This window comes from Strongylocentrotus purpuratus, unplaced genomic scaffold, assembly GCF_000002235.5.
Source record: "Strongylocentrotus purpuratus isolate Spur 01 unplaced genomic scaffold, Spur_5.0 spur5_scaffold_21, whole genome shotgun sequence".
Taxonomy (NCBI): Eukaryota; Metazoa; Echinodermata; class Echinoidea; order Camarodonta; family Strongylocentrotidae; genus Strongylocentrotus; species Strongylocentrotus purpuratus.
In genome coordinates, this window is record NW_022145607.1 from 40441206 (window position 1) to 40469056 (window position 27851).

Consider the following 27851-nt stretch of genomic DNA (forward strand, 5'->3'; position numbering starts at 1 on the left):
TCCTGCACTCGACTGTTAGTGGACTCCGCGATGCAAAACACACGACAGGCGCGGATTCAGGCCCCCACCCCCCCCCCCCCCCCACAAAAGAGAGACAGAGATAGACACACACACAGAGAAAGAGGGACAGAGAGAGACAGAGAGAGAGAGAGAAGGAAAAGAAGAGAAAGGGAAAGAGGAGAGAAAGGGAAAGGAAGAAGAAGAAAAAAGAGGGGGAAGAAGGAGATCGGGGAAGGGGCCAAAAGGGCCTTGCCTCTCCCCCCCCCCCCTCCATCAAAAACAAATAAGAGAAAAAGAAGCAAAGGGAAAGAAGACAGGAAAAGAGGAGATAAAGGGAAGGAAATAAGAGGAAGGGAAAAGAAAAGAAGGGGTATTAAAGTTGCAATTTTCCCGGCAACAACGTGTCGACCGGGGGGGGGGGGGCCGAAAGGCCCTTGCCTCCCCCCCCCCCCCCCCCCAGCAACAGCAACTTAAAAGAGAGAGAAGAAAGGAAAGGGAAAGAGGAAAGAAAGGGAAAGAGAAAGAAGAAAGGTAGGGGAGAAGAGTTGCGAATATGCACATCTGACAGTGATTAAATGCCTAAAACCCTTGAACTTCCAGGGGCGCAGTCCTCTGGATTACACCTAGGGCCCTAGGCGGGCACCTGTATACTCTTCTGATCGTAATTTAATGCCTAAAACCCTTGAGCTTCCGGGGGCTCCGCCCCGTGGACCCCACCAAGGGCACTAAGGTGGGCCCCTAGATGCTCATTTGACGGTTATTTAATGCCTAAAACCTCTGAACTTCCGGGGCTCTGCCCCCTGGACCCCACATATAATGTGGGCCCGTATAGATGCTAATTATTTGACAGTTATTTAATATGGTAATTAAATGCCTAAAATTCAAGAGCATTCGGGGGCTCCACCCCCTCGACCCCACCAGGGCGCCTAAGACGGACCCCTAAATGCTTATCTGACCGTTATAAAATGCCTCAAATCCTTGAGATTCAGGGGGCTCAGCCTCCTGGTCCCCACACCAATTAGTGACCTGCCAGTGTCATGAATAAGGTATCAAAATATGCCCATCTGACCGTAATTAAGTGCCCATATCCCCTGAGCTTCCGGAGCTCCGCCCCTTGACCCCCACTGGGGCTTTGCCCCTGGACCCCGCGCCAATTATGCTACGCTCTACCTGATAGTAAATACTTTAGCCTCCCCCCCCCCCCACCCACTTTGAAAAACATTCAGAGGGGCGTGCATGTAAGAGTGGGGGTGATGCGGATTTTTTTTTTTGTCTCCCCCCCCAAAAAAAAAGAACATTTGTTTCTCATTACGCCACTGCTGGTCACCATTACGGAGCAATATTAGGCTAGCATAATTTCAAATTTGCCCCCCCCCCCCCCTTAGAAATCCTGGACCCGCGCCTGCACGACGAGACTGCACCTGTGCACTGATTCGAGACAATGAACGGATAAAGATGATAGTATCATTAACGTAGCTTTGCTACCTCCTTTCTGCTATCTCTAAAAGTTATGAAAATCAATGAATCCACTAGAAGAACATAACTATTGATAAACGAATGTAAACGTCGACGTTTTAATCACTTTTTCCTCGACAAATTATGCAGGCATGTAATATAATATGTAACCTCAAAGGCGAATCTTTGTTATATCAATTTGTCATATTATGATTCTGGGATAACTGCCCCCCCCCTCCCCTAGAGAATTAGTCAACTTCCTTATCATAATGAAGGCGGCAGAGGTCTTTTTTCGTCAAGGGTAGAGTTCAGGGAGCCGTTGTCTGCATACAAATTAAACAACTTTTATCAAATAAAATAATTTATTCTCCCCTTTAAAATACTTTACAAAAAACCATTGACTATTCATTATGATTTTTTTAGTCGACATTTACAGTAACGACTGTAACAGTAAACAATTATTACTAATTTTGTGGAGTTTGTTAGGTGGAGTTCTAATAGCTCTAATTTGTATTGTCAAATCAAAAAAATAAAATGGTACAGATATTTTATTTTACTGCTTTACATACAAGTAACTTTAAAGACGTACAGTGTTCTTATAATCTTCAGTTAAGACTATTGTAGGACATTTGCTGTATTGTTAATTGTTAAATGTCATTTTTATTGCAAAATACAAATTTGTATTAAAAAAAGATACAAGTTGCATAAAGAAAGGGATCCTCTGTGAAGTAGTCCAGACGCATGGGAAAGGGTAATCTAATATTATTGGTTCGCTTTCTACTTTAGTTGAGTTTGAATTGTTTAATAATCTTATTATTTCACAAGTTTTCATACATACACACACAACAGCAACAACAACATACAAAAGCCGTTTTAATTTAAGTATAGGATATCCAGATTTATTTACAAGGATATAATTGAGTATTTGTCATTTTTACACAAAAATATATAGGAAGTTCAATTGTTAGAATCCAGTTTGAAGGCGACCTCAGAAATGATTTCATCTAGAAAAGTTGTTGCAATGATGAAATCACTTTCGATTGTTGGGTCTCTACCATTGATAAGTTTGTATTCGTCTTTGGTGAGGGAGATATCAAGTATGACGTCACTGCTGTCGTCATCGAAAAGATCATGAGTGTATGTCAAATCGGTGACTGTCGTAAACGTGTCGTTATCGTCTTCATTGTCTATTGTAATGCTGGAGACGTCTGTGAAATTATCATCGTCCATTTCGTCCATGAATCTGATTAAACTAGAAGTAGTGTCAGATAATAATGAATCGTTATCATCTTCATGATGAATCTCGATCAAGACTTCGTTATGGAGCTGACAGCAGTCGGATAAGATACTTGTTCCGTCATCGTTATCATCGTCGACGTCGTTGTTATCGCTGTCGTTTTGCTTTGAAGCGATGATTGGGTAATACGTGATGCTTGGGAAGCCCTCTTCCGAACTCCACAATGATGTAGAGTCACTGAATGTATCGTTGATATGACATGTAGTAGAGTGGAACTGTGTTTGAACGAAGAAAAATAATTATATGAGATGAGAGTTGAATATTGTGTGTTAGCTTTAAAACTGCATACAGAGAGAGGCGGACAAACCAATACGGAGAGAGAATAGTGTATATTCGGAGAGAGAAGATTAAAATGAAAATTTAATTAAAGCAGGAGAACGAAAGGCGTGTGAGAGCAAAAGAATGATTTAATTCCAACTATGATTGTTAAAAAAATCTTGGTTGAATAGAACTTTTAAGAATATTGAAGAATTGGGTTTGAATAGAATTCTTACCATTTTGAGGGCTTCTGCTGTCAAAACATTACTTCGGTCGGCAGTACTGTCATCCTCGGTGGCTGTAATTAAATAAATACCACCCAAAAAATAAAATCGTAATTTTCAAAGTTGCTATAGAAAATAATGTAGAACAAAGCTGAACAGTGAATGATGGTCAAACGAGTACTACCCTATTTTCGGATCATGCTCGACGAAGCTTTGGAGTTTGGTAACTACAGAAACAATAAATCTGATTTAGATTAAGACACTATTCAACTGTGAATACTGTGTTTATGTGTTTAATAGGGTAATATGACTATTGGGGGAGCTTTAGGAACATATTCCTACCTGACAAGAGACAACACAGTCTCCTCATACTCTTTCCCATTCTCTTTCGAAGTCGGGCGAAAAATCGCCGCTTACGAGAAGATCGGCGAGCCATTTCACTTTGTGATATAAAGACAGGAGCAGAGCAAACGTCTTTATTGCAAGGAGAATTCATAAAGAATGAATCTCTTGTAGGTAATGCGTTACTAATGTAAACACAAAACTTGCGCATTTCATTGTTACGTATGATTTTTGGAGTAGGATTTTAGTAACGCGTTCCTGATTGGTCAAAAGTTTCTACTCGAACGCACTGGTGCTGAGTATACATTATTACGTAGGTCACGTAGGTCAGTGCGCGTAAATGTGTGAGAGGGCTTTTCTTATAGGTTGAAGTGAATGCACGCGATGACCTCACGATATTAATTACCCCCCCCCCCCCTTGGTATTTCTCTGATAGTAACCCCCCCTCCCCCATAACCCCCCTAATCCTCCATAACCCCCCTAATCCCCCATAACCCCCCCTAACCTCCCCCCCCCCCTTTGTATTTTTTTGTTTTTTATTATTAATTTATTAAAACAATAAAAAAAAAAAAAAAAATCCCCTGGCTGACCTAAAAAAGCTGACCTTACCCGCCCCCTCCCCAACGGAGAAAAATGTCAAATTTCGAGACCAAAAAATAAATAAATAAAGTATCCTCATACCCCCCCCCCCCCCCGCTTATTCAGCGGTCGGCTGAGTCGTTGCGTTTTTTTTTGGGACCAAAAAAAAAAGTGACCTCTTACCCCCCCCCCCCCCCCCCCCCCCCCCGCTTATTTAACGGCTGGCTGAGTCGTTGCGAAACTTTCGGCCCGATTTATAAATGTTAAACCCCCCCCCCCCCCTTGAAAAAATCCTGCGTACGCGCCTTGCGCTCCCAATACCGTAAGGTAAATTGCATCAGAAATAACATTTTGTGTGGGTTTTTACAATGAAATCTTTTGCTAAAACTCAGTCGCTTCACTCTCTCGCATAATTCTGTTACTCTAGGATCTCGTAATTGCGAAACCCAATATAGTCTACAGACGGTGATTCTAGATTGATCATTTTATTTGTTTTTATTATATATCTCGTTGCTCTGCCCAAAATTCGCCAGAAATTTTATTGCAAAATTCCATTTGAATTGTATCATAATGTGAAAGAGGATGTCATTTAAGATACACTTCTGGAAAGATTCCCCCCCCCCCTCCAAATAATATGTTTGAAGTCGAATATTGAATTTTTTTTTAGAAAGTAACAGAATTATGCGAGAGAGTGAAGCGGGGGGGGGGGGGGGGGGGGGGGGGGGGAGTGCGCACTATTTTTTTTTTTTTTTTGGCCGGGGGGGGGGGGGGCACGTCCCTGTTTGCCAGTACATTTTTGGCAAATTTGGGGCTGATTTCAACATTTATTTTTGCCGGGGGGGGGGCACGTGCCCCCCCCCCCCCTGGATCCGCCACTGGCAGATTATGTATTGCCGATGAGTTGGCTCCACAGTTATGTGCAAATAATTTACAAAGACTTCGGCGAAACAATATGACCAACAACAAAAATACGTTCTTTAAAATTGTATTTCAGAGAGAAATAAATATGATTTCTAACGAAATAATAGGGGCTATGTGAATTTCAAGGAGAAAATACGAATTTCTGTCGCTCGTGACGGCCATCTTAAAGGTTCTTAATTCTTAATAGCTCAAGAACTTCCGGGGGCTCCGCCGGCAAAGGCTCTGCATCCCGCTATAGGGGCCCTACAGTGGACCCCTGAACATGTAAAGACAGAAGTGGTTCCCAAGTCAAATATTTGTTTTATAAAACTGTACTCAGGAGAATAGTTAGGGGGAGAGAGAGAGAGAGAGAGAGAGCGAAATAAACCACTAAGGCCAGAAGGGCGCATTGGAAATTTCAAGGGATGGTTTATAATAACCACTTCACGATCGTCATGCGATCCGATTTTCGAAGAAATGGCAATTTCATTAGATATGGAAATCTTAATCTTCCTTTCCTAATGATCTAAAGAAAATAAAAAACTTTGCTCATTTTAAGAGGAAATTAAAGGAATACCTAACATAGATAGTAAGAGGATAGAAGCGAATGACATGTTATATGATTGAAATAGCCTGGCTACAGAATTTGTTTTCTTCTGCCGGTTCATACTTTTTATTATGTATATACATGATTATTACATGTACTTATGTTTTTGTACGTTATAGAAATTCAACATAATTATTCTTCCTTATATTTTCCTCTTCCTCCTCTCCCTCCTCCTCCTCCTCTTTTTTTCCTTGTACTTATTATCATTTCTATCATCAGCTTAATGTTGTTATTATTATTATTATCATCATTATTGTCGTTAACAAGTTCTTTTTCTTATCTGTCTGTAAATATTACTATTCTAACTTATTAATTATGTAGGCCTATAAAATGTTGATGAACTATCCTTTTGCAAAATGCTTCATGTTTTTCTTTCATGAATTGATTTTCCTTCAATTTCGATAGAATTCCGTGAATTGGTGGAGATAGGTGGGGGGGGGGGGGGGGTAACGAGCCTTTTTGTGATTGTGATTGTAATTCAACATCTGAATTTGAACACATATTTATTTATATTCAATATACTATCAGTAACATTTTCTTTTTTTATTTCTTTTCTTTTTTTAAAGAAAAGAAAGGTAAAAAGCATTAGGCCTACGAGTAATGTGATTTATTTTCATTTCTGTATTATATTCCAGAAGAGACATGTAGTGGTAGCTTTATTTTTTGCTATCAGTCCTGGTTATTCTAATTTTGACTTTTGCACTATCATCTTTATTAAATTTGTATCCATTGTTATTTAAACACAAATTGAGTATGATCCTTTTTGTTTGGATTATACTCAATAAAATTTGAATTCGAATTGTGTAAGATCCTATTTGTTTGGCTTGTAATCAATCAAAGTATAATTTGAAATTTGAGTATTCATATTGCTAGCTAGGGTCTAGATAGGTTGCTCAAAGACCGTATATTACTCTCTTGTATAAATCTGGCTTGATTGAGCTGAGCTGAGCCGAGTCTCACCGGAGTCTCACCCATCGTTTGGTTTGTGTTCCCTGGCGGAGCTAGCTGAGAGTGAGACCCTCTATCTCGCAACTTGCGCGTGTGAAGTGAATGTGTAGCGAAGAAGCGGAGAACGCTATCGTGAACTAGAAGACCTCCAGAAAACGTTGATTTTCTGTGAGACTGAGTGATACTTTCATCGGTAAAAGATGGGATCTGACGTCAATTCCAGTGAGGTCCTCCTCGGCAAAATGACATACCTGAAGGATATTAGGTATGTAGCAACGTAGCTTACCTTAGTCCTTGTCTTGTCTGTTTATTATTTCTTGTATAGTCCCACGCGTTTACTATCTTGTATGATTTTGTCGAGCTGCATGCAGCTGTTGTCATTGTGATTTGTGTGCACGCAGTTGCTACAGTTTATAATTCAAGACCTTGCCCGTATTACACTTTTACATTTCCAAGAATTTTGGAAACTGTTCAGTATTTTGTTTGCATAGGGTTGTGGGTTAGCCTTAAGGGCTCCCTCGAAATGTTTTTTATGATATTATTCGAGGGAATCTTAATTTGCTCCCATAGCCTAGGCTAGGCATAGGGTCCCATGCCGGAGGTAGGTAAACAACATCTAAAATGTGTCCAAAATCACACTTTCCCGCACCTGACCAATATTGGACAGTGGCTTTGATAAATTGTATAGGACTTGTGATCGTAATTGCACCAAGAATATCATAATCAGAGGTAAAAATAATGAAATAAAAACAATTTTCTTACCAGACCGAAACAGCTTAGCTCCCTTTTCACGATCTCTACACAATGGTGATGACCTCTGACTGGCACTTCGTAAATGTGCTGCTTCCGTATAATGCGCTGAATAACACTCATAGTCTACAGCGCATTATATGGAAGAGGTATTTATACATTACCCTTGCCATGCGGTAGCGCTCGTCCAGTATAAGGTCAACGCACTGACATTCAGTGCTTTGTCACGCAATTGTGTGAAAATAGTGCGCAAATACACTTTGCTCCTTGTCAACGGATTTACCATGCAAAATTCGTGTGACCGAATACTGGACAGAAAACTGCTCCTTCTCTCAGAAATATTTTGCTTAGCATCATTCTATATTTTAAATGACTTTAAAATCCTGTTAGAGGATCAGTTTTCTTTTGATGTGTAGATTGCCAATTAAAGGAGGTACATTGTACAAATTCAAAATATAGTATGAGCGAATACCGGGCGTACTTGTCCCTCTTTACCGTTGCATCCCGTCTCAAGTATGGTTCAAACTTTATTGGATTGTTTCTCCAATACCTTTCTAGGGATGACTTGAATTGGTTAATGGTGGCAGCATTGACTACTTTCTTTATAGGCAGGGTATTCCAATTATTTACACTCCTTATTGAGAAACTATACTGCCTAAGTCTTGTACTGAAACGTTGTTTGACAATCTTGAAATCATGGCCTCTTGTTGTTGAGCCAGTGGCTAGTTGGTAGAATTTTTGAAGGATTCACTCTGTCAAAGCCTCTCAGGATTTTTATCTGTATCTGGTCTGCTAATAATAAATTTTAATTCCAATGATTCTTAATCTCATGTCATGACAAACATGTATATTGTTAAGATTACCAGTAGGGGCTCTGATCCAATAATGAGGATCGTCTGCATAAACGAGGATATCCTCGTAAATGCAGACAACTTCGTCCTAAAAAATAAGGAGCATCCGCATTTTCGCGGACATTTTTTTTCATCGGCTTGCTGGCGATGCGAAAAAACCGATTCCGTGTAAGAAAATAACCCAGTTCAAGGTCTGCTTTTATGAGTTGTCTGCCGTTTTTCACATCCCCAACGTGCGGATCGGAAATATGAAACGTCTGCGAAGATGCGGACAATCCCTATTTATGCAGACGCGTTTGTCTGCGTTTAGGAAGACAATCCTTGTTTATGCAGAACATTCTCGGACCAGCGCCCTACTGATTACCTTTACCTTGGCTTGGGAATCATGAAAATCAATAAATTTTGTGTTACTTGTTTTAGGACCAAAACGTTTCATTCTATACACACATTGACTTTAATTATATAGTAAAGACTTACATGTACATCTATTTCATCTTTCTCTCTCCTTTTTTTTCATGAGTCCATATTTTGTTTTTGTTTATTATTATTAGTTTTTAGTACGTCTTTCATTATTATTCCTCTACTTTCCTCCTGTTTGTCAAGAGTACATCTAACATGCCAGGTTGTAAATCCAATCTGTTCTAAATTGGCACCGTTCTGACGAACCTACTAGCCTGACTAGTGTTTTGTACACATTTTTCTTGCAAACTGGTTCATACATTTCTGTTTCTGGCCATCTGGGCTGCAGATTTAGGCTCTTTGTGGGACATTTATATGTATTTGGTGTTGCGTGTCTATACACATTGGTTATCTGGGACAGTTGATGTAAAAAGTAATTTGAAGAAATTTACACTAAATATTTCATAAATCTTCAATTGAGACTTTCATGAATATTAGAAGATATTAAAAAGGTCAAATATTTATGATGAGCACAATAAGTCATTAAGTGCCATTTGGGGTATCCTTTTTGTTGAATCCGTAGCTACTCTTCTAAGCAAAGGGAAATGCTCTCAATCTACTCTTGAAGATACAATGTAGTTTGTAGCCACTGTAATCACACACACACACACGTAGCATGGGATCCAGAAAGCCCAACCAATTGAAAGCCCCACCCTGGACAACTTGACCTGGTGGAGTTGTCCAAGGTGAGGTGCTTCGGCAGACGGCTCGACCCACTTTTTCCCCTCAAAAAAAAAATGGGTACAGCTTAGAATGATATATCTAATGATAATATGATATATACATGTACATGTATATAAAGCATGACAAAATAGGGTTAGGTTTAGGTGGCTGTCCCAAAAGGAAGTCTTTCCATAATTGGGTCGAGCTGTCCGCCGAAGTACCCTACCCCACCCCACCCTTGACAACTCGACCAGTGTCCAGGATATTTGGTCGGGTTGTTCAAGGTCGGGCTGTCAGGTGATTGGGTTGTTCAGGGTCGGGCTGTCCGGTGGTCGGGTTGTTCAAGGTCGGGCTGTCCGGTGGTCGGGTTGTTTAGGATTTGTAGCATTTTCAGGTATTTAATGCATTCCCCAGTTCAATGCTCTGTTGGAGTAAAAGTAGTCAGCTAGCTGGCCTGTGTTCCACATACAGTGCCACCCAGAAAAAACGAAACAGAGAATTATCAATGTTCTATCATAACTTAATCACAATTATAATTAATAAATGACACATATTTGTAAAGCTTAGATCCTCTTTCATTTGATGCAACTCATATGATGCATATTTCAGGCATGAGTGATTAAAATCGATTTAAAGGAAGGAAACCAAAAAGTCATTTGGCAGGCGGTATCTGAATTTCGAAGAAAAATTCACATTTCTAGAAAGTTCATTTTCTGCCCTTTCATATGACACCTCAATCAGGAAAAATGAGCAAGGAATAACAAAACTCTGTTTGTTTAAAGTGATGCTTGCATTTCCATAATTTGATTTTAAAAATTAGTTTTCACTGGCTGCCTGCCGTAGCAACAAGCAGAATTGACAAAAGACTTAACTCTGTTTCATTGACAATCAGCCATGCATGAAGTCTTTCGTCTATGTCTGATCGCTGTGTTAATGCCCTTCTGGCTCCAAACAGATTAAGTTGTTGATTCAAATTTTTAAATTTCCTTTACTGTTATGTTTTATGTGCAAGAAAATTAGCAAAGTATAATTTTCCATGAACTTAATGTACTGACATTTTTAATTTTTTTATTGAAGGTGCACAATTTGAATTTAGACAAAAGGGTTGAAATGAATTCTGCTTAAAATATGGCAAAAGACGTGAATTGGTATTTAATTTTTTTTTTTTTTTAAAGATTGTGCTGTGTTAAGTACTCTTTTGATACTACAGCAGAAAGATTTGTTTTTCTCACTACCTAAAGTATTAACTGACTTTTCATTAAAAGTGCTTTAACCTTATGGTGTATGGAAACTGGGGCAATAGTTTTCTCACTTTTCTGTACTCATTTAGCAAATAGAAAGGGGGAAACACACAGTTTTTACAGATGTTTGAATTTGCTGATGGGGTTTGCTCTATAGATTCAATTGATTTCTTTTGATTTATGTGCAAACAGTGCATTTAGGCGCAATGTTATTAATTTATAATTGCAAAGGCACAGGTGCTGAATGATACAACTTGGCTAATTTGTATATATCTATAGACAATTTAAAGTAATCATATGCTGGTTTTCTTTCCTTATTATTCATTTGATTTGCTATATTTGTGACTTTACAGTCCTGGAAATGCTTGTAAAGCACTTTTACATTATTTCTGTAGATCAAAATTTGTTGAAAACGAATGAACTGCTTTAGAATACCTTTGTGATAAATGAGCAGATGGAAGAATTTAAAGTTAGTTGGTCATTCATTGAGTTTAGACTGCACTTCTCGCAACACTCAATGAGTTTGACAAGCAAGCGCCATGTCAGTTGTGACGCTGCAGCAAGAATTTTTGACAAATCCGGAAAAATCACCTTTCAACGCAGGTTTGATGCACAATGTTTTTATTACACATCCCAGTTGTGAATTACAAAAAGCATTAACTTGTTCGCATGTACATGTATGAAAGAACGTGTTCACTTCTAAAAAGTACAGAGAGTCGACCTACAAAATGACGTCATTTTGATATGTTTGTGTGAAGCTCACAGCTTTCAATCACAATTCATGTATTCGTAACCAGCTTGGCTCACATACGATAACATTAGAACAAACAGTATTTTGCTCCGAATCCTACAGAGCAAAGCATTCTCCTACCATGATGCAGTCACTGTAACATATTTGATTCATGTTGAAGACAATCTCACTTTTGTTTGCAAGCATAATTTATAAAAAAATAGACGTTATTACCTTTAATCTGCACTTTGTTCTTATGATCTTCAACCATACCACTGTTGGTAGGACACTAAATATTGATGAACATTAATCAAAGTACAATCAACAAATATTGACCAATTTATATTAGCACTGTAGTCTCTCTCTCTCTCCTCCCTGTCTCTCACTCACTCTCTCTATTTGCCCATTTGAACAGCTGTTAAAAATAGATGAGCAGACTTTACTTTTGCAACAATGTTTTATATTCATATTTGCACAGATCTCCTCTGATCTATCTGTTATTACTGGCATGAGATAGCAATAATCAGTCACGATATCAGGATGTGTACTTTCCTGAGGGGGCAATTATCTGAGTTTTTATGCCTCCGCTACAAAGTAGCCGGAGGCATTATGTTTTTGGGTTGTCCGTCCGTCCGTACGTCCGTACGTCCCGTTCTCGTGATCGCGTTATCTCAAGAACCGATTGGTTGATTCCCGCCAAACTTGGGTCAGGTATGTATCTCACAGAGCCAATGAACTGATTAGATTTTGGGGTCACGAGATCCAAGGTCAAAGGTCACAGGGCTCATTATTTATGCGAAAATGACTCGTGATCACGTTATCTCAAGAACCGATTTATGGATTCCTGCCAAACTTGAATCATGTATGTATCTCACAGAGCCAATGAACTGATTAGATTTTGGGGTCACGAGATCCAAGGTCAAAGGTCACAGGGCTCATTATGTATGCGAAAATGGCTCGTGATCGCGTTATCTCAAGAACTGATGGATGGATTCCTGCCAAACTTAAGTCATAGATGTATCTTGCAGAGCCAATGAACTGATTAGATTTTGGGGTCACAAGGTCGAAGGTCAAAGGTCACAGGGCTCATTATGTATGCAAAATAGCTTGTGATCGCATTATCTCAAGAACCGATTGATGGATTCCTGCCAAACTCAGGTCATGTATGTATCTTGCAGAGCCAATGAAATGATTCGATTTTGGGGTCACCAGGTCAAAGGTCACAGGGGTCTTTATGTATCCAACAATAGCTTGTGATCGCATTATCATGAGATCAAATAGACAGATTACTATCAAACTCAAGTCATGTATGTATCTTGCAGAGCGAATGAACTGATTAGATTTTGGGGTCACCAGGTCGAAGGTCAAAGGTCACATGGCTCATTATGTATGCCGAAAATAGCTTGTGCATGCATTATCATTAAAATTACCCACAGATGGATTACAATCAAACTTGAATTTAAAAATTGTTTCTGTTTTGGTTTGTAAAATTGCTCTATGGCGGAGGCATCATTTTTGACTGCGCGCAGTCAAAGTTCCATCTAGTTTTATTTCCTTGTGGATTGTGCATATTTTTCTGCATAAATTAGGGATATATTTAATTCTATGTAGTACATTTAGGGATCTCTCTATAGTTTTATCAAAAAATAATGTTTTCCTAAAATGTTAGATCAGTGTTCTACCAGTGTGCAGCACTGGTAGTTTTACATATGAGGGGGTGGGAGGGAGTTACAAATAGCCTGTGCCCCCTCCCTACTTCCCTTTTTTCCATCATTGTTCCCCCCCCCCCCATTTTAGAATTTTAGATCTGCCCCTTATTACTAAAATTAGTACCAATTGTTTGTTTTTCTCCATTAAATAAAAAAGAAAGATAATTAATATGAATTATGATGTTGTCCAATAAAGGAGTTTACAGATGGCGTCTGCGCTTGCGAAAATCTCAGATAACAACTTCTTGGTCAGGTCATTTGTACATACACTTGTAGAATACTCTGTCAACTGTGATTGGCGTGCTCAACCCGCGAACGGACAAGACTACAAATCTGTTTCAGAAAAAATATTGCTGCATATTTCTTCTTATCAATATATTTCATCTCTTTGGTCATAATAAATAATTTTACTAGCTATTACTAAGGCTGTGAAGGGTAGTCGAATGCTCGAGTACCCGCACGGTTGACACCTACTCGGGTACGATTTCTCGTACCCGATTATTCGGCCACAAAAAAAAAAAAAAAAATGTCCAGGCCGACGCTTACCCGTGCCTGGGTGAGCGGCGGCCGCTGGCATGGTGCCGTCGGTAAAAATGTTTCCCAACTCAAGCACTGTCAAACTCACCACTCAGAAACTGGGACCAAATGTCTGGATTTCTGCTTGGACTTGGAGGAAAATGGATTATTCTGCCATCTTTGGTTTTTAAAACAGCATTGTTCACTGTTATTATTATTATTAAATCGGCGCCTTCAACTGCAACTCGAAGTAAAATTGCATGCGTTTTCGGCGACAGAACTGGGATACTGCTCCAATGGTATGTATGGTGGTGGCAACAAAAAAAAATCAAAAAAAAAAATCAAAAAAATCAAAAAAATTCAACAAAAAAAATCAAAAAAAAAATCCAAAAAAAACATGGCGTCCGAATACTCGAGTATTCGCTTGTAAGCATAGGAGTGTACTCGGGTACCTCATTACACTATTGTGCACAGCCTTAGCTATTACTATGACTTTGATTGAAATTTTTTCCTTGAAAGTTGCAAAAACGGACTGTGTACTTGTGTATAAACCTGTGAGTGGCTGGAAAGTAATGAAAGAGAGAAAGAGATTACAGTACAAGAATAAACACAGAGAATAATATAAGGAAAGATGGAGAGAAAATGATAGAATGATAAAAGCAAAATATAACATAAGAGAAGGTGATATAAGAAAGAAACAAAGAATAACATAAGAAAAAGGTGATAAAAGGAAGAAACAAAGAATAACAAAGAAAGATAGAATGATAACAAAAAAACATAACATAAGAGATCATAGAAGAAAACAAAGAATAACATAAGGAAAGACAGAAAGAGAAAATGATAAAGAATAGATAATGGAAAGATAGAAGAGAAGATGAAAGATGGAGAAAAAAATGATTGACATACAAAAAACTGAAAGAAAAAAATCATAGAAGGAAAACAAAGAATAACTTCACAAAAGATAGAATAATAAACAAAGAATAACGTAAGAAGTAACAGAAGGGAAAACAAAGAGTAACAAAAGGAAAGACAAGAAGAGAAAGTGATAGAATGAAACAATAACATTAGAGAAGGTGATATAGAAGGACGAAACGTAGGATAGCCTATAAGGAAAGATAGGAAGCAAAAATAATAGAATAATAAAAACATTGAATAACACAAGAGAAGGTGATAGAAGGAAAAACAAACAACAACATAAGAGACGATAAAAGAAGAAAAAAGAACAACATAAGGACAGACAGAAAGAGAAAATGATTAAGAATAGATAACGGAAAGATAGAAGAGAAGATGAAAAAAATAATCCAGCAGTTTACCGTAATATATCTGAACAAGGCTATACTTTTAAGAATTGTCATATGGATTTAACTTCTCAAAAAATTCTTTCATCTTGTAATGAAAAAACTGCATGCTCACAACTGCTTTCATGTTGCTCCTCTGCTGTTATACACCCTAAAAACACATCTCTGTGTCATCCAAATCTCCTCATTCTTGATTGTCCTGTTGTGTGATTCTTTTGTTCAGTTCCTAGAGAGACCAATGACCTAACCCTATTCTTGTGTGACCTCCAACTAAGATATTGTTCATTCCTTTTAAGTCGGGATGAAACCTTTCTCTCCCTTATTTTTCTTTTCCAAGTAATCTTGATACTCTGTATTTTTTTCCTTTTTGCCGATCAAAACTTTCTTCTTGTTTTTCTCTCGTTACCTGTCTTTTCCGCCAAGCTCTTTTGGATCCACCTCAAACACTGTCGCTGCTTGTCTCTTTAGTGTCAGTTTCAGCGCATCAAACCAAAGTCTTGTTTTCGAAATCCGCTTTGCCCGAGGAAGAAATTAACTTCTTACGCATTGTCTTACAGATCCTGTTAACCTAGATGCAAACGACCGACACTTCCCGGCCACAAGTAACTCTCGTTTTCCCCTTATCCACTTTGTTCTGGTATTTAACCAGATCTTCTTCGCTCACTCTCCCTTCAAGTCTCTAAGATGTATATTTGATATATTTCATTTTTACTGGCAAATGAGACCCATCCATCAAGGGTACTACTTCTCTTCTTTATCTCCTTCTCAAACGTTTCTTTTATGTCTTCCATTTTGCATATGATCGTTCCCTTGGGACATTTCTTCGCACCGTTTTTGGACAAACACGGGCCATTTGATGGAATAGTTCACTTGCTCGCCCATTGTATTCTTGCCTTCGGCATTAAGATCTAATGGCCTGCCACAACCACACAAACCGACAAGGAACAACACTGCGTAAATGAAATCGTTCCGCCATCGACAAGATAACATCTCGCCTTCCCCAGATACACATTTTCAATCAAGATGTTAATTATCTGGCATTTCTGTGCAAATGTCTTAAATTACTCCCTCGTAGAGTTGCCTTGCCTGGATGCAGAAAAATAAATGGCTCTCCTAGCGGGAGCATCAACATCGCTGAATGCCTTTTGAATAACCAAACAAGTTTAGTTCTACGAGTTGAACACGATCTGTCGAGGGATGGTTTTCCGTTACCCCTCTGCCCAATGCTAAATTGTTGGAGGATGTAATAGGAGTGGTGAGGCAATTATTTCTTTTCGATTACAGGGCATCAACTCCTCTCCATTTAACATCATCTCTACAGTACACCCACCACATGACAAGAAGTGAGGCAAGAGAAGAGCACCACCAAACTGCACTTTTGCCGTTGGCATTCTGGTTTGCCATTTTGGTGTGGCCCCGCTGGGAGAGGCTGCGCGGAAGCAGGAAGATAGAGATGCATGAAATGGGATTGTATCCATGACACTCCTGGGACCTAAGCCTGGCACCTAGTTCCTCTATGACACAATTTTTCAGGCAGGATAATCTTTGTATTTTGAAGGAAACAACAAAGCCTCTAAACGACCTATTCCACAAAATACAGAGACGATGTACACACAGTGATAAGAAAGTGACAGCCCAATATTCGCCATCGATAAAAGTCCTCATTTTCTTAAGTTTTGTTTTTACTTTGCACTGAATGATAAAAAGGGTGATTCCATGCAAATTAGTTTTAATAATAATAATTATAATAATAAACTTTAATGGTCCACTCCAAATTTTATTAAACCGAAACAGAAATTTGTTTTGCCCAATTGATCGTGAGCCCGGCAGCCACTGAGCAGCGCCAGATCGACGTTGCTCTATCCCTTATTGTTGAAACAAGGTAGCAACAACTCCCATCTTTTAACATCTTTTGGTATGACGCGGCCAGGGTTCGACAAGGGTTTCAATTTTTACATTTGTTTTCCCTAGTAATGATACAGTTTTAGTGGTTTTTTTGAGGATCTGCAGCATTCTTGGGGATGAAAATGATGTCAAAATACTCTAACAATTCCCTCCCACGTTCAACATGTTTCATTGTATCATGCTTTTAAGGAGGGGAAATGCAATAGAGATGACCAAGAAGAACAATAGAATAATATAAATATAAAAACTACTAAAGGGTAGAAAGAAAAACGGAGGATGAAAATGATTGATGATGGAAAAAGAATACATGTATGTGAAGATTAATTTCATAACAGGAGACACTTACATGTGTAGGGTACATGTTCAAGAGTTATATTGACTCTATCAACCGACTACCCAGTGTTACAAAAACACCCTCCATGCGAAAGGCCCACTTAACACTTGTCCAATTCCCACAACGGCATCTTGTGTAATCGAAAACGAGGGGCGAGAACCGGAAGACTACAAATCAGTGCCGGTCTCTAATCGGTAGCGTATAACGTAGCCGCTCCCAGGGGAGTCAGGGTTCTATGCGCTTCCATTATAATCATAGTCAGTGAAGTGCTATGAGTAACTCTAAAGAGGAGAAGGGGATCGAAAAAGTGTTTTAATTCAGTTTGTAATCGGGTATTTTCCCCCTTCTCTGTGTTGTATTTTTGTAACCATAGGAGTGTTTTGATTGAGAGAGTATGGCTTCCCGCTGCAAGGGAAAGTACCTTGCTTCAGTGAGCCTAATCTACCCCATGCCTGAATGCTCATTGCACCTGTCACTCGCTAGTTGAACAAGAGAACTTTAATTATCAAGTCATGATACCATCTGAGACTATTATAGTATTTGCAACATATTATTATCCACTTAATGTGAAATTAATGCCAAATGGATTACAATAATGCAGTATCTTGAATCAGTTTACAGATAAAGGCACAAACAGTACAAAATTTGAATTAAATTACCAGTAATATTTTTCTTTCCCTTTACTTGGTAAAAAAAAAAAAAATCATCTTTTGTTTTAATCAAGACGAGTAATATATATATATATATATATATATATATATAGGACACAAGGTAGATAAATAAAAACACCGGAGAAGTGAGTATTCCACTGACGTTTCGGGGATAGCCCTTTATCGAAGTGATTCATGCATGAACAACAATATACAAAATCAAAAATATATAGGCGACGCTTGGTAGTCAAGATGCAAAGGCGCGTGAGAGTACGCGAAGGAAGAGAAAAAGAGATAGAGAAACGTCACAAAGCTCAAAAGTTGGACCATTGTGACGTGAGAAAATAGGAGAAAATTAGAAATATAGGGAGCGTTAGAAGAGCGTATCTCCAGGGGAGATACGCGGAAAGCAAAAGAAAAGGAAAAGATATACAAAGCTGTCTAAAGGTGAGTGTGAAAGCACAAGCGTGCCAAGAAACGTACCTCTGGACCGATCCAGAAGACCACTTTGTAATGTGGTCTTCTAGACCTCTCTAATGTGCAATGTGAAAGCAAACCGTGCCAGGAAGTGTTTGTCAACTGGATGTAAATGTGTTTTGGCAGGAAATTTATGAAACAGAGAAAGGACAAATAATAACAATTGAAAACAAAGAATGATATAAGGAAAGATAGAGAAAAAAAATGATAGAATGATAAACACAAAGAACAACATGAGGAAAGACAGAAAGAGCAACACAATAGGATAAAACAAAGAATGATACAAGGAAAGATAGAAAGCGAAGATGATAGAAAGGTAAAGATAAAGAATATCATAAGGAAATATAGAACAAGAAGATGATAGACAGAAAACAAAGAATAACAAACGGAGCGATAAGTAGGAAGAAGATAGGCTGAGCATAAACAGAATGAATAGTAAAGGGAAAGATAGATGAGGAGATGATAGAAAGAAAAACAAGGAATAACATGAGGAAAGCTAGGAAATGATAGGAGGAAAAACAAGGAATAACTTAAGGAAAGATAGAAAGAGAACATGATAGAATGATAAAAACAAAGAATAACATGAGATAAGATTATATAAGAAAAACACAAAGAACAGACAGATAGATAGAAAGATAGACAGAGAGATGAAAGAAGAAAAAACAAAGAATAAAGTAAGGAAAGACAGAAAGAGAAAATGATAGAAAGAAAAACAAGGAATAACATAATGAAGGTTAAAAAAGAAGAGGATAGGATAACAACAAAGGATAACATCTATTACTTTTATGTACATGTAAGTTTATTTGTCAAATTGCATCAATTGTATCTGCATGAACATGTCCTAAACAATCTTAATTGACCAGGCCAGGAAGCTATTTGTCATAAAAAAATGTTCAAAAATACATTGGCAATCATACAGGCATAACTGTACATGTGTGAGTTTGTACTAGTATTTCATCACCCCAAATCCTGATTATCCTCAATACAACAAATAGATCCTGAAAGGGGATATAGAACCCTTCTTTTTACCCCTCTTTGTTTGGGAGTCAAGTAGATTATCACACCTGCACCCCTATTAATTGATCCCCTCTTTCATCCCTCTTTCATCCAAGTGTTAATCCTTCCTTTTCATCTGTTTGATTTTCTCACCAGAGTCTAGCATGATTATTAGACAACCTAATTAATAGCTTGATTTCAATGTCTGACTTGTTCATCAAATAGGGGTCTCTACTCTCCTTCCCCTTCTCAAGTAGGACAGTCAAGATTGGTTACATCATGTATGCTATATCATAAACACCACTTTCAAAGTCATCTCTATGTTATTACTATTTTTTCTCTTTTTCTATCTCTATCTATACCTTTTCATTTCTTTTGCTTCCTCTTCCCCACTCTCCCCCCCCCCTCTCTCTCTCTCTCTCTCTCTTTCTCTTTCTCTCTCTTGATCTGTCCCTATTTTCGTCTTTGTCTCGCCCTCCCCTCTCTTTCTCTCTCTCTCTCTCTCTCTCCATGTTACTTCTCGATGTAAAATGAGTTACATATGAGTTAATGCCATTATGGCTCTCAGACAAGGCATAATGAACGTGCTAGCAATAGTATATGAATACTTTGTTTTGAAAACAGATACAAAATATGACAAATATGTCAAAATCATAACAAATTATTGAAGCGTTACAAATATTTTGAAATTTGAAGCATGGTATGACAAATGATAATTATAACGATTATAAATTGAAAATAAAATGACATTATAAGAAATATATTGAAGCATGATGATAGGTAAACCAGAACTGTTCTGAGGAATTTAAAACAAAGACAAAAGAGTGAAAGCATTGAACGATGTGAAAGATAGCTTGATCCATCTTGTGAGAACCTGATACTACCCGGTAGCCAACAGGTTAATGCAGGGCAACAGGAGGTTCGGTTCCCAAATCACTGAGCTGGGATGGATTAAATGCCCCAAATCAAGCAGTTAACACCTCCATCAATTATTCAGGCCTGCGGCTAGCTACCCACCACCAAGCATTATCTAGCTGTGCAACAAATCCCCACACTCTGTCATTCTTTGGTGTCCTCTGCTCCAATACTCTTTCTTTCTCTCTTTTTCTCTCTCTATCTCTCTCTCTCTCTCATTTGTCTATCTGTTTTTATGGTTTTTCTTATTTTATTGTTATTTTCAACCAGGGTAGTGGTGTCAGAAGGTGAAGAACTGTTATTTGTTTTTATTTATTCCTTTGGAAAAAATCCAGGGTAGCAGTGTTGCATATGTATGGGGGGGGGGGGGGGGGCTTTAGTAGCCTTTGCTTCCTCTCCTTTTTATTTTTTATTTCTTTCTGAATCTCTGTCTCTTTCTCTCTCATTCTTTGTATATTTAACTTATTTCATTATTCTCCTGGACCGATGCATGGTATTTTTAACCAACGTAGCTGAAATATGTTTAGTTGAAATATTGGTATGCCACAGGTTCTAAAGAATCGATTTTTGTCTGACCTCTCATTCTCATGCATGGTTACATGTTGTTTTTTCTCTCAATGTCTCTTGGCCCATTTACATTTGTTGATTGTTTACCCTATTCATTTTTTTTATATTCTGCTAATTTTTTAAAAAATGCATACCGGTAGGCCTAAAACTCTCTACTCTGATCTCCGTTCTCTCAGTCTCAATACCTATTAGATAGTTTTTAGTAGGCTTTACACTGATAGTTCTCTTTCATCTGATTGACATTGCATCAGACTATCATATTTTTTTTCAGTTTGCAAGTGCAATTGTGTTTCTATCCGTTTGATATGCTACTCTCTTGTTTAAACAAAGCTCTGTGGTATATATATAGGTTTAAACCCATTAGCAACTAGAGATTTTGTAAAAATGGCCTATTACATGTACTCACTGGAAGATGTTGAAATACTGCTCTCATTTTGGCATTGTTTTGAACAATATGAAACATGTAGACATTGTAAGGATTATGCATGTACATGTGTAACAAATATCACGGTAGACCCCATAGAAGTATACTACAGGGCGTTGAAAACGGACGGAAATGGATGGGCGGGTTAGTTGCTAAGGGTTAAAGTACAGGTCTTGATGTTTATTTTTAATGGTTTGAAGAGTAGATTTCAGATTGAAATGCATTTATTTCCATTTTGATAACTTAGAATATGACCATATAAGTTGTTTCTGTCTTTAACATTTACACAGATATACGTACAAACTCGCTTTCTTGCCACAGTTGTATTTGAGTGACTGTAATTTGTTTACCAAATACCAAATCTCTATAAGTAGTTAATGTACATGTAATTACTTCACGACAAAACTCTCTGTGAAGAAATTACCACCAGAGAGAGAGAGAGAGAGAGAGAAGAGCCAGGACAAGAGAGGAAAAGAGAGAGGAGGGAGAGATAGAGAGAGATGGGGAGAGATAGAGAGAGGAGGGAGTAATAGAGAGAGGAGCGAGAGATAGAGAGAGGAGGGAGAGATAGAGAGAGGAGGGACAGAGATAGAGAGAGATGGGGAGATTGGGAAAGGGAGAGCAAAAAACGAAGTTTATGTACAGTACTTGGCCTCCATCTAGCCAGCCAGCCAGCCAGCCAGCCAAATTTGTTTCCTTTGATAGGCCCCTCCCCTATGTGTGTCTGAGCCAGCCAGCCACTGCCATGTTCACGGTCTGGCAGACAGGACACGTGCACACAAAAGACTCCACCACTTAGTCAACAATCAGGCCATCTCAGTCCGGCCATCTCAGCTAGCTCCACTCAATAGCTTCGATTAGACTTAAGTGATCACATCGACCCAGGCTGCTCATTTTAAGCCGTCGCTCTTGAACAAGAAGCACAGAGCTTAAACACCTTGGATGGTATCTTACAATTGGGATCTGGAGAACCGCATCCCTCTGTCTCCCTCCTCCTCCTCATCATCCCTAGCTTATCGGCACAGTGACTGGGCATCGTCTCGCTCCATCATCCAACTACTTTTATGTGGAGCTTTGGGTCCTCGTTGCCCAGCTCTTTGAAATTTTTGTGAGAAAGGAGTTTGGGAGATAATATTCTTGCTTCGTTGAGTGACTGTGTGGAAGAAAGCAGAATGAGCATTCATTTATTGGAAAATGTTCTCAGGTAGGATGACTTTATTTGTTGCTTGGGCTCAGTGTTGTGTTCTGATGTGACATGCCATATAGGACTACTAAAAGCTTACATTTATCCCCATATTATTCCACCAAGGAATCTAAAACCATAAGATCTCTTTAATTGGTATTGATGTTTTGATGATGTACGGTAACAAGCATTCTAAATATATTACAAACAGAATATTGTAGTTTGTACATGTACCATCATATCTTTTGAGAAAATTTGAAATTTTGTACAGGATCTTTTCTCACTTTGACATCAAACAATTTTTTTAAAACAAATGTTAACTAACCATGAGTAAGAATAAATTACTTTTTTTCTCATAAAATCAAGTAAAATTGAAAGGTTTGGTACTACTGAGAAAGGATAGATTTCCTTATTCTTTTTAATAGACATGTTGATTTTTCATATGAAATGCATGGTTAGAGAGGTGTGAGTGTTTGAAAAGTAAGAATTAATCTGGTTTGGATGACATTTCAAAATGAGCAAACATCTTAAAGTTGCAACAACGAAAAATAGCTAAAGTCATTTCAACTTATTTGCTCTTGATGTTGTAAAGTTTTGTGTTCCTTAATTCATCCTATAATTGTATAAATCATCTCTTTAAGATACACATATTGTAGCAATTTCCATTATGCCTTCTTCCTTATTGAACTTTCTTTTGTTCTATTTTTTTTTTTTTTTTTTGGGGGGGGGGGGGGGGGGGTGCTTTGTTGTCGTTGTTGAAAGGGTCCTATTATGTAGTCAACAGGTTTTCTCTTAAAGGGACTATGTGAAAGAGACTGTGTCTTTCCCATGGCCTGACTCGGGGGCCAATCAGGTATAATATGACTACGGACGATGCGACCGCAGTATTCATGTGTGTGCAGCATACGCAAAACCGAAGCATGGGGAGAACTTCGGTCTGTTTCGCGAATGCTAGCGCATGCTGACCGTTAATCAAGTCCATTCGTTCACGTACAGTTGTCCTAAAGAAGTCATAGATGGCGTTTGAATAACCAGTATTTGCCATGCTACACCTCCTTTGATAATGAACAGGCTTTGGCCAAAGTTTGGTGTGTTTTTACCTTCTCTATTTCAAATGAATTAATAGCTCTGTAATTCTATTTTTCCCATAAAAGATATCAACATGTGCATCATGATGTGTGCAATCGCTACACATAAAATGTACTTCTCTAATAGGATCTGTTGATCTGAAGATATTTTCATCAAAATACATGTTTGTATAGTGAAATTTAACCTTCATTGATTCACTAATTTTCCAGTTCAAATTTAAAAAAAATATTCACTGTATGAATGTTTAAATTGTATAGACACTGTAATTACCGGTATAGCATATTCTAATTCACAAGAAGGGTTGTTTGTCATTGAACTGATATAAGAAATTGTCCATAAATTCAGCAGTCATTTGAATTGAATACATAATACATTATTCTGAAATCAGCAAGTTATTTGCTTATTTTGTATCCCATTTTGTATCCTGTATGTTACATATATTACATATTTGTTGTATATGTACATTGTATCTTAGAATTAGGAACATAACATGGGAGTATCATCTACTCCAACTTCCAAGCTAAAGGAATAGTGTTATCAATATCATCTTATCATCGGGTATACATGTTAAATACATATGTACCAGTATTTCTTGTTGCCAGTAAAGTATGGGAAGCAATATGTTGGACTGGGCCTTTTAAGTTTTCAAGCCCAATCAACTAGTCAGAAGGCCTTTTCTTGAGAACCAAATTACGCCCTTATATTCACTTCAAAAAGATAGTAAGAATTTGTACTAAGTCAAATTACCTTGTGCACTTTTAACCATTATTTCAAGAACTGAACTTTCTTAACATTTTCCAACTTAATTACTTCCCTTATATTTTCCTTCAAAATAGATAGTAAGAATATATACTAAGTCAAATTAGTAAAAAATAATATGCTCTTCAAACATAAAAAATGTTTTATTAAACCTCAAATATGCTCACTTTGAGTAGTTCGGTGCATCATTAAAACACCAGAAATGCAAAAAAAAAAATTCATTTATGGTTTGTAACTTGTTAATCAAATTTTTGTCTCTTTCACTTTTATACACAAAGTACCAGTTATATGGAATTTCTTCAAAATGGAAACACACAAATTGTTTTTTATAATATAGTTTTAAGAGAAAATCAAAGAAATTCTTCCTTTTTCTGATTTTAGTCTAAAGCTGTAATGTTTGTTTCCAAAATTTGCTAAGGGTTGTCTGGTCTCTCTTTAAAAAAAAATTATTAGATGTGTTATTACATCTTTTAATTATTAATTTATTGATTGTTCTTTTTTTTATGCCTCCGCCACCGAAGGTGGTGCCGGAGGCATCATGTTTTCGGGTTGTCCGTCCGTACGTCCGTCCGTCCGTCCGTACGTCCGTCCGTCCGTACGTCCGTCCGTCCGTCCGTCCGTCCGTCCGTCCGTCCCGTTTGACCGTTATCACAATATCTCAAGAACCATTTAAGATTTAAACTTAAGACTCGGGAATAGTATTTATCACCATAGGAAGACGATCTGATTAGATTTTGGAGTACGTAGGTCAAAGGTCACAGGTCACAGAGGTCAACTTATGAAATTCCTTGTATTGAGTTTGTTAGCGCGATATCTCAAGAACCATTTGAGATTTAAACTTCAAACTTAAGGATAGTATGTATCACCATAGGAAGACGATCTGATTAGATTTTGGAGCACGTATGTCAAAGGTCAAGGGTCACAGAGGTCAACTTATGAAATTCCATACATTGAGATTGTTATCATGATATCTCAAGAACCACTGGAGATTTAAACTTCAAACTTAGTGATAGGGTGTATCACTATAGGAAAACAATCTGATTACATTTTGGAGCATGTAGGTCAAAGGTCAAGGGTCATAGAGGTCAACTTATGAAATTCCATACATTGAGATTGTTATCATGATATCTCAAGAACCACTGGAGATGTAAAAACTTCAAAATTAAGGATAGTATGTATCACCATAGGAAGACGATCTGACTAGATTTTGGAGCACGTAGGTCAAAGGTCAAGGGTCACAGAGGTCAACTTATGAAATTCCATACATTGAGATTGTTATCATAATATCTCAAGAACCACTGGAGATTTAAACTTCAAATTTAATGATAGTGTGTATCACCATAGGAAGACAATCTGATTAGATTTTGGAGCACGTAGGTCAAAGGTCAAGGGTCACAGAGGTCAACATGAAATTCCATACATTGAGATTGTTATCATGATATCTCAAGAACCACTGGAGATTTAAACTCCAAACTTGTTTAAATTGCTCTATGGCGGAGGCATCATTTTCGACTGCGCGCAGTCAAAATTCCATCTAGTTTTTTTTTTTTTTGGGGGGGGGGGGGGCATCTTCAGGTAAGTACGGTAAATGTTTAAATATAGTTTACTCCTTTCATGCTTTCTAGCACTTTTAATTTTGTTCATAAAGGGACTTGACAAGACTGCATTTCAGTAATCTTTTATGGTACCCTTGATACCATGTTTAATGATTTGCATCCGTGCCTTATTTCTGATTTGTATTTCTGGAATTAAATAAAGTCGAACTTGAACTTAAACTTGATTTGAACAGTAGGTTATTATCTTTAAAAACTATTTTGAATTGAGTTCATGAACATCATTGACTTGTACATAGATATTTTATGCTAGAATTTTATGATAAGAAACTTATACTATAAAAGTACAAAAACAATAGCTCATCAATGTAGATTGATAAAACTCATTTCAGAGTTTCCTCCTATCGGTACGATTTCAATGTTAGAATATATGCAAGTTTAATCAATTCAATTCAAACATAAAAGGTTAGGCATAGATTAGGCATTGATCTATGTAAATGGGTAACATACATGTATATATACATTTTTTTTAAAGGTATGTTAATTCATGTTTTCTGTACTGTCATATTATTTAGTGTATTAATTCATCATGAACATGTAAAAACATTAGTGAAAAAATTCTTTTACAATCAGCCTTTTGGCTGAGATACAAATTTTCAATAAATGAACCATATACAATGTACTGTTACTATTAAATATGGTAACATAGAGTTCTCATTTCATTACCGGTATATAATTTACTTATTCTTTTATATTGATAAAAAAGTATTTTATTGATCAAGAGTAATAAAAAAGAAGAACAAACTTGTTCTCCAGGTCTCAGACGGTTCACCTGGAGAAAATGAAAGGTCGGCTCCTGGTTGACATGCAGGAGGCTGAGAAGGAGGAGGATTGACTTAATAATGATTGTTTGTATATCTGTTAATCTCTTGGTCTCCAGGTCTCAGACGGTTCACCTGGAGAAGATGAAGTGTCAGCTCCTGGTTGACATGCAGGAGGCTGAGAAGAAGGAGGATTGACTTAATGATGATTGTTTTTATATCTGTTAATCTCTTGGTCTCCAGGTCTCAGACGGTTCACCTGGAGAAGATGAAGGGTCGGCTCCTGGTTGACATGCAGGAGGCTGAGAAGGAGGAGGATTGACTTAATAATGATTGTTTTTATATCTGTTAATCTCTTGGTCTCCAGGTCTCAGAAGGTTCACCTGGAGAAGATGAAGGGTCGGCTCCTGGTTGACATGCAGGAGGCTAAGAAGGAGGAGGATTGACTTAATAATGATTGTTTTTATATCTGTTAATCTCTTGGTCTCCAGGTCTCAGACGGTTCACCTGGAGAAGATGAAGGGACGGCTCCTGGTTGACATGCAGGAGGCTGAGAAGGAGGAGGATCGACTGAAAGAGTACCGACATGAGATGGAGCTGCTCAACCAGGAGCGCTTGGCACATGTGGAGGAGCTAAGGCAGATACATTCAGACATCAACACGGTGAGTAACGCACTGTGTGAGTCCACAAAACCGACAACCCATGATACCAACATTATATTTCCCTGTCCGAAGGGTTTTATAATGCTGACATTAATGGCCTTGTGGGCTGTCGGTCTAGAGGGACGTCCCATTGAACCACAGGGTAAAAGTAAAAATATTTTGTTTTAATGGAGGAGGATTGTCCTGTTCACTCTTTATAAGAGCTTTTTTTTCTTTTCTCTGGGAAAATGAGGAATTCCACTTACTTGCAGCATTTTTTTAAAGTTTTTTTTTTCTCTCTCTCTTTTCCATATTTTTTTAAAACCAGGGGGTCTTTCATAAAGCTGTGCGTAAAGTTACAAATGACTTTACAAATGATTTGAATAGGAAGAGCCAATTGGGATGCCCAAAGTTTTTCCTGACATTTTAACAAAGTGTGACTCTCAATTAAATTGTAGCCAAAAATACACTTTGCATTACAATGTTATGTTAATAATGATAAGGTTAATCTACATCTGCATATTTCAACTTTAGCTTATGCAATTAAAAGGATGTGAGAATCCCATTTAGCTCTTCATATTCAAGTCATTTGTAAAGTCAAGCATAACTTTACAGTAGACTTGAATTATGTTTACACAACTTAAAGGTACTACAAAATTTTGGTATGGGGTTATTTATTTGGTAAAAATGAACATATATTGGAAGCACA

At 37.8% G+C, this 27851-nt stretch overlaps 2 protein-coding genes across 5 annotated transcripts in view; one reads left to right on the forward strand and one right to left on the reverse strand.

Moving 5' to 3' along the window:
* Positions 1–2412: 2412 nt before the first annotated feature.
* LOC105439206 (coiled-coil domain-containing protein 1-like) lies at positions 2413–3379 on the reverse strand. The gene is made up of 2 exons (XM_011667931.2): positions 3247–3379; positions 2413–2967 (listed from the first exon to the last, which is right to left on the reverse strand). The coding sequence occupies exons 1-2, from the start codon at positions 3247–3249 to the stop codon at positions 2413–2415; spliced, it is 558 nt and encodes a 185-aa protein (XP_011666233.2). The 5' UTR covers positions 3250–3379.
* Positions 3380–6697: 3318 nt separating this feature from the next.
* The window catches only part of LOC575413 (zinc finger C4H2 domain-containing protein), a 29305-nt gene continuing 8151 nt past the window's right edge, over positions 6698–27851 (forward strand). Inside the window, exons 1-3 of one of the 4 annotated variants that reach the window (XM_030994798.1) lie at positions 6783–6875; positions 26744–26925; positions 27050–27163. In XM_030994798.1, the coding sequence (XP_030850658.1) occupies positions 26830–26925; positions 27050–27163 (210 nt within the window). In that variant the 5' untranslated portion in view covers positions 6783–6875; positions 26744–26829. Of the gene's footprint in view, positions 6876–21890; positions 22300–26743; positions 26926–26991; positions 27164–27851 lie in introns of those variants that run through there. The other 3 variants (XM_030994797.1, XM_011667930.2, XM_030994800.1) reach the window with 3 other exon arrangements.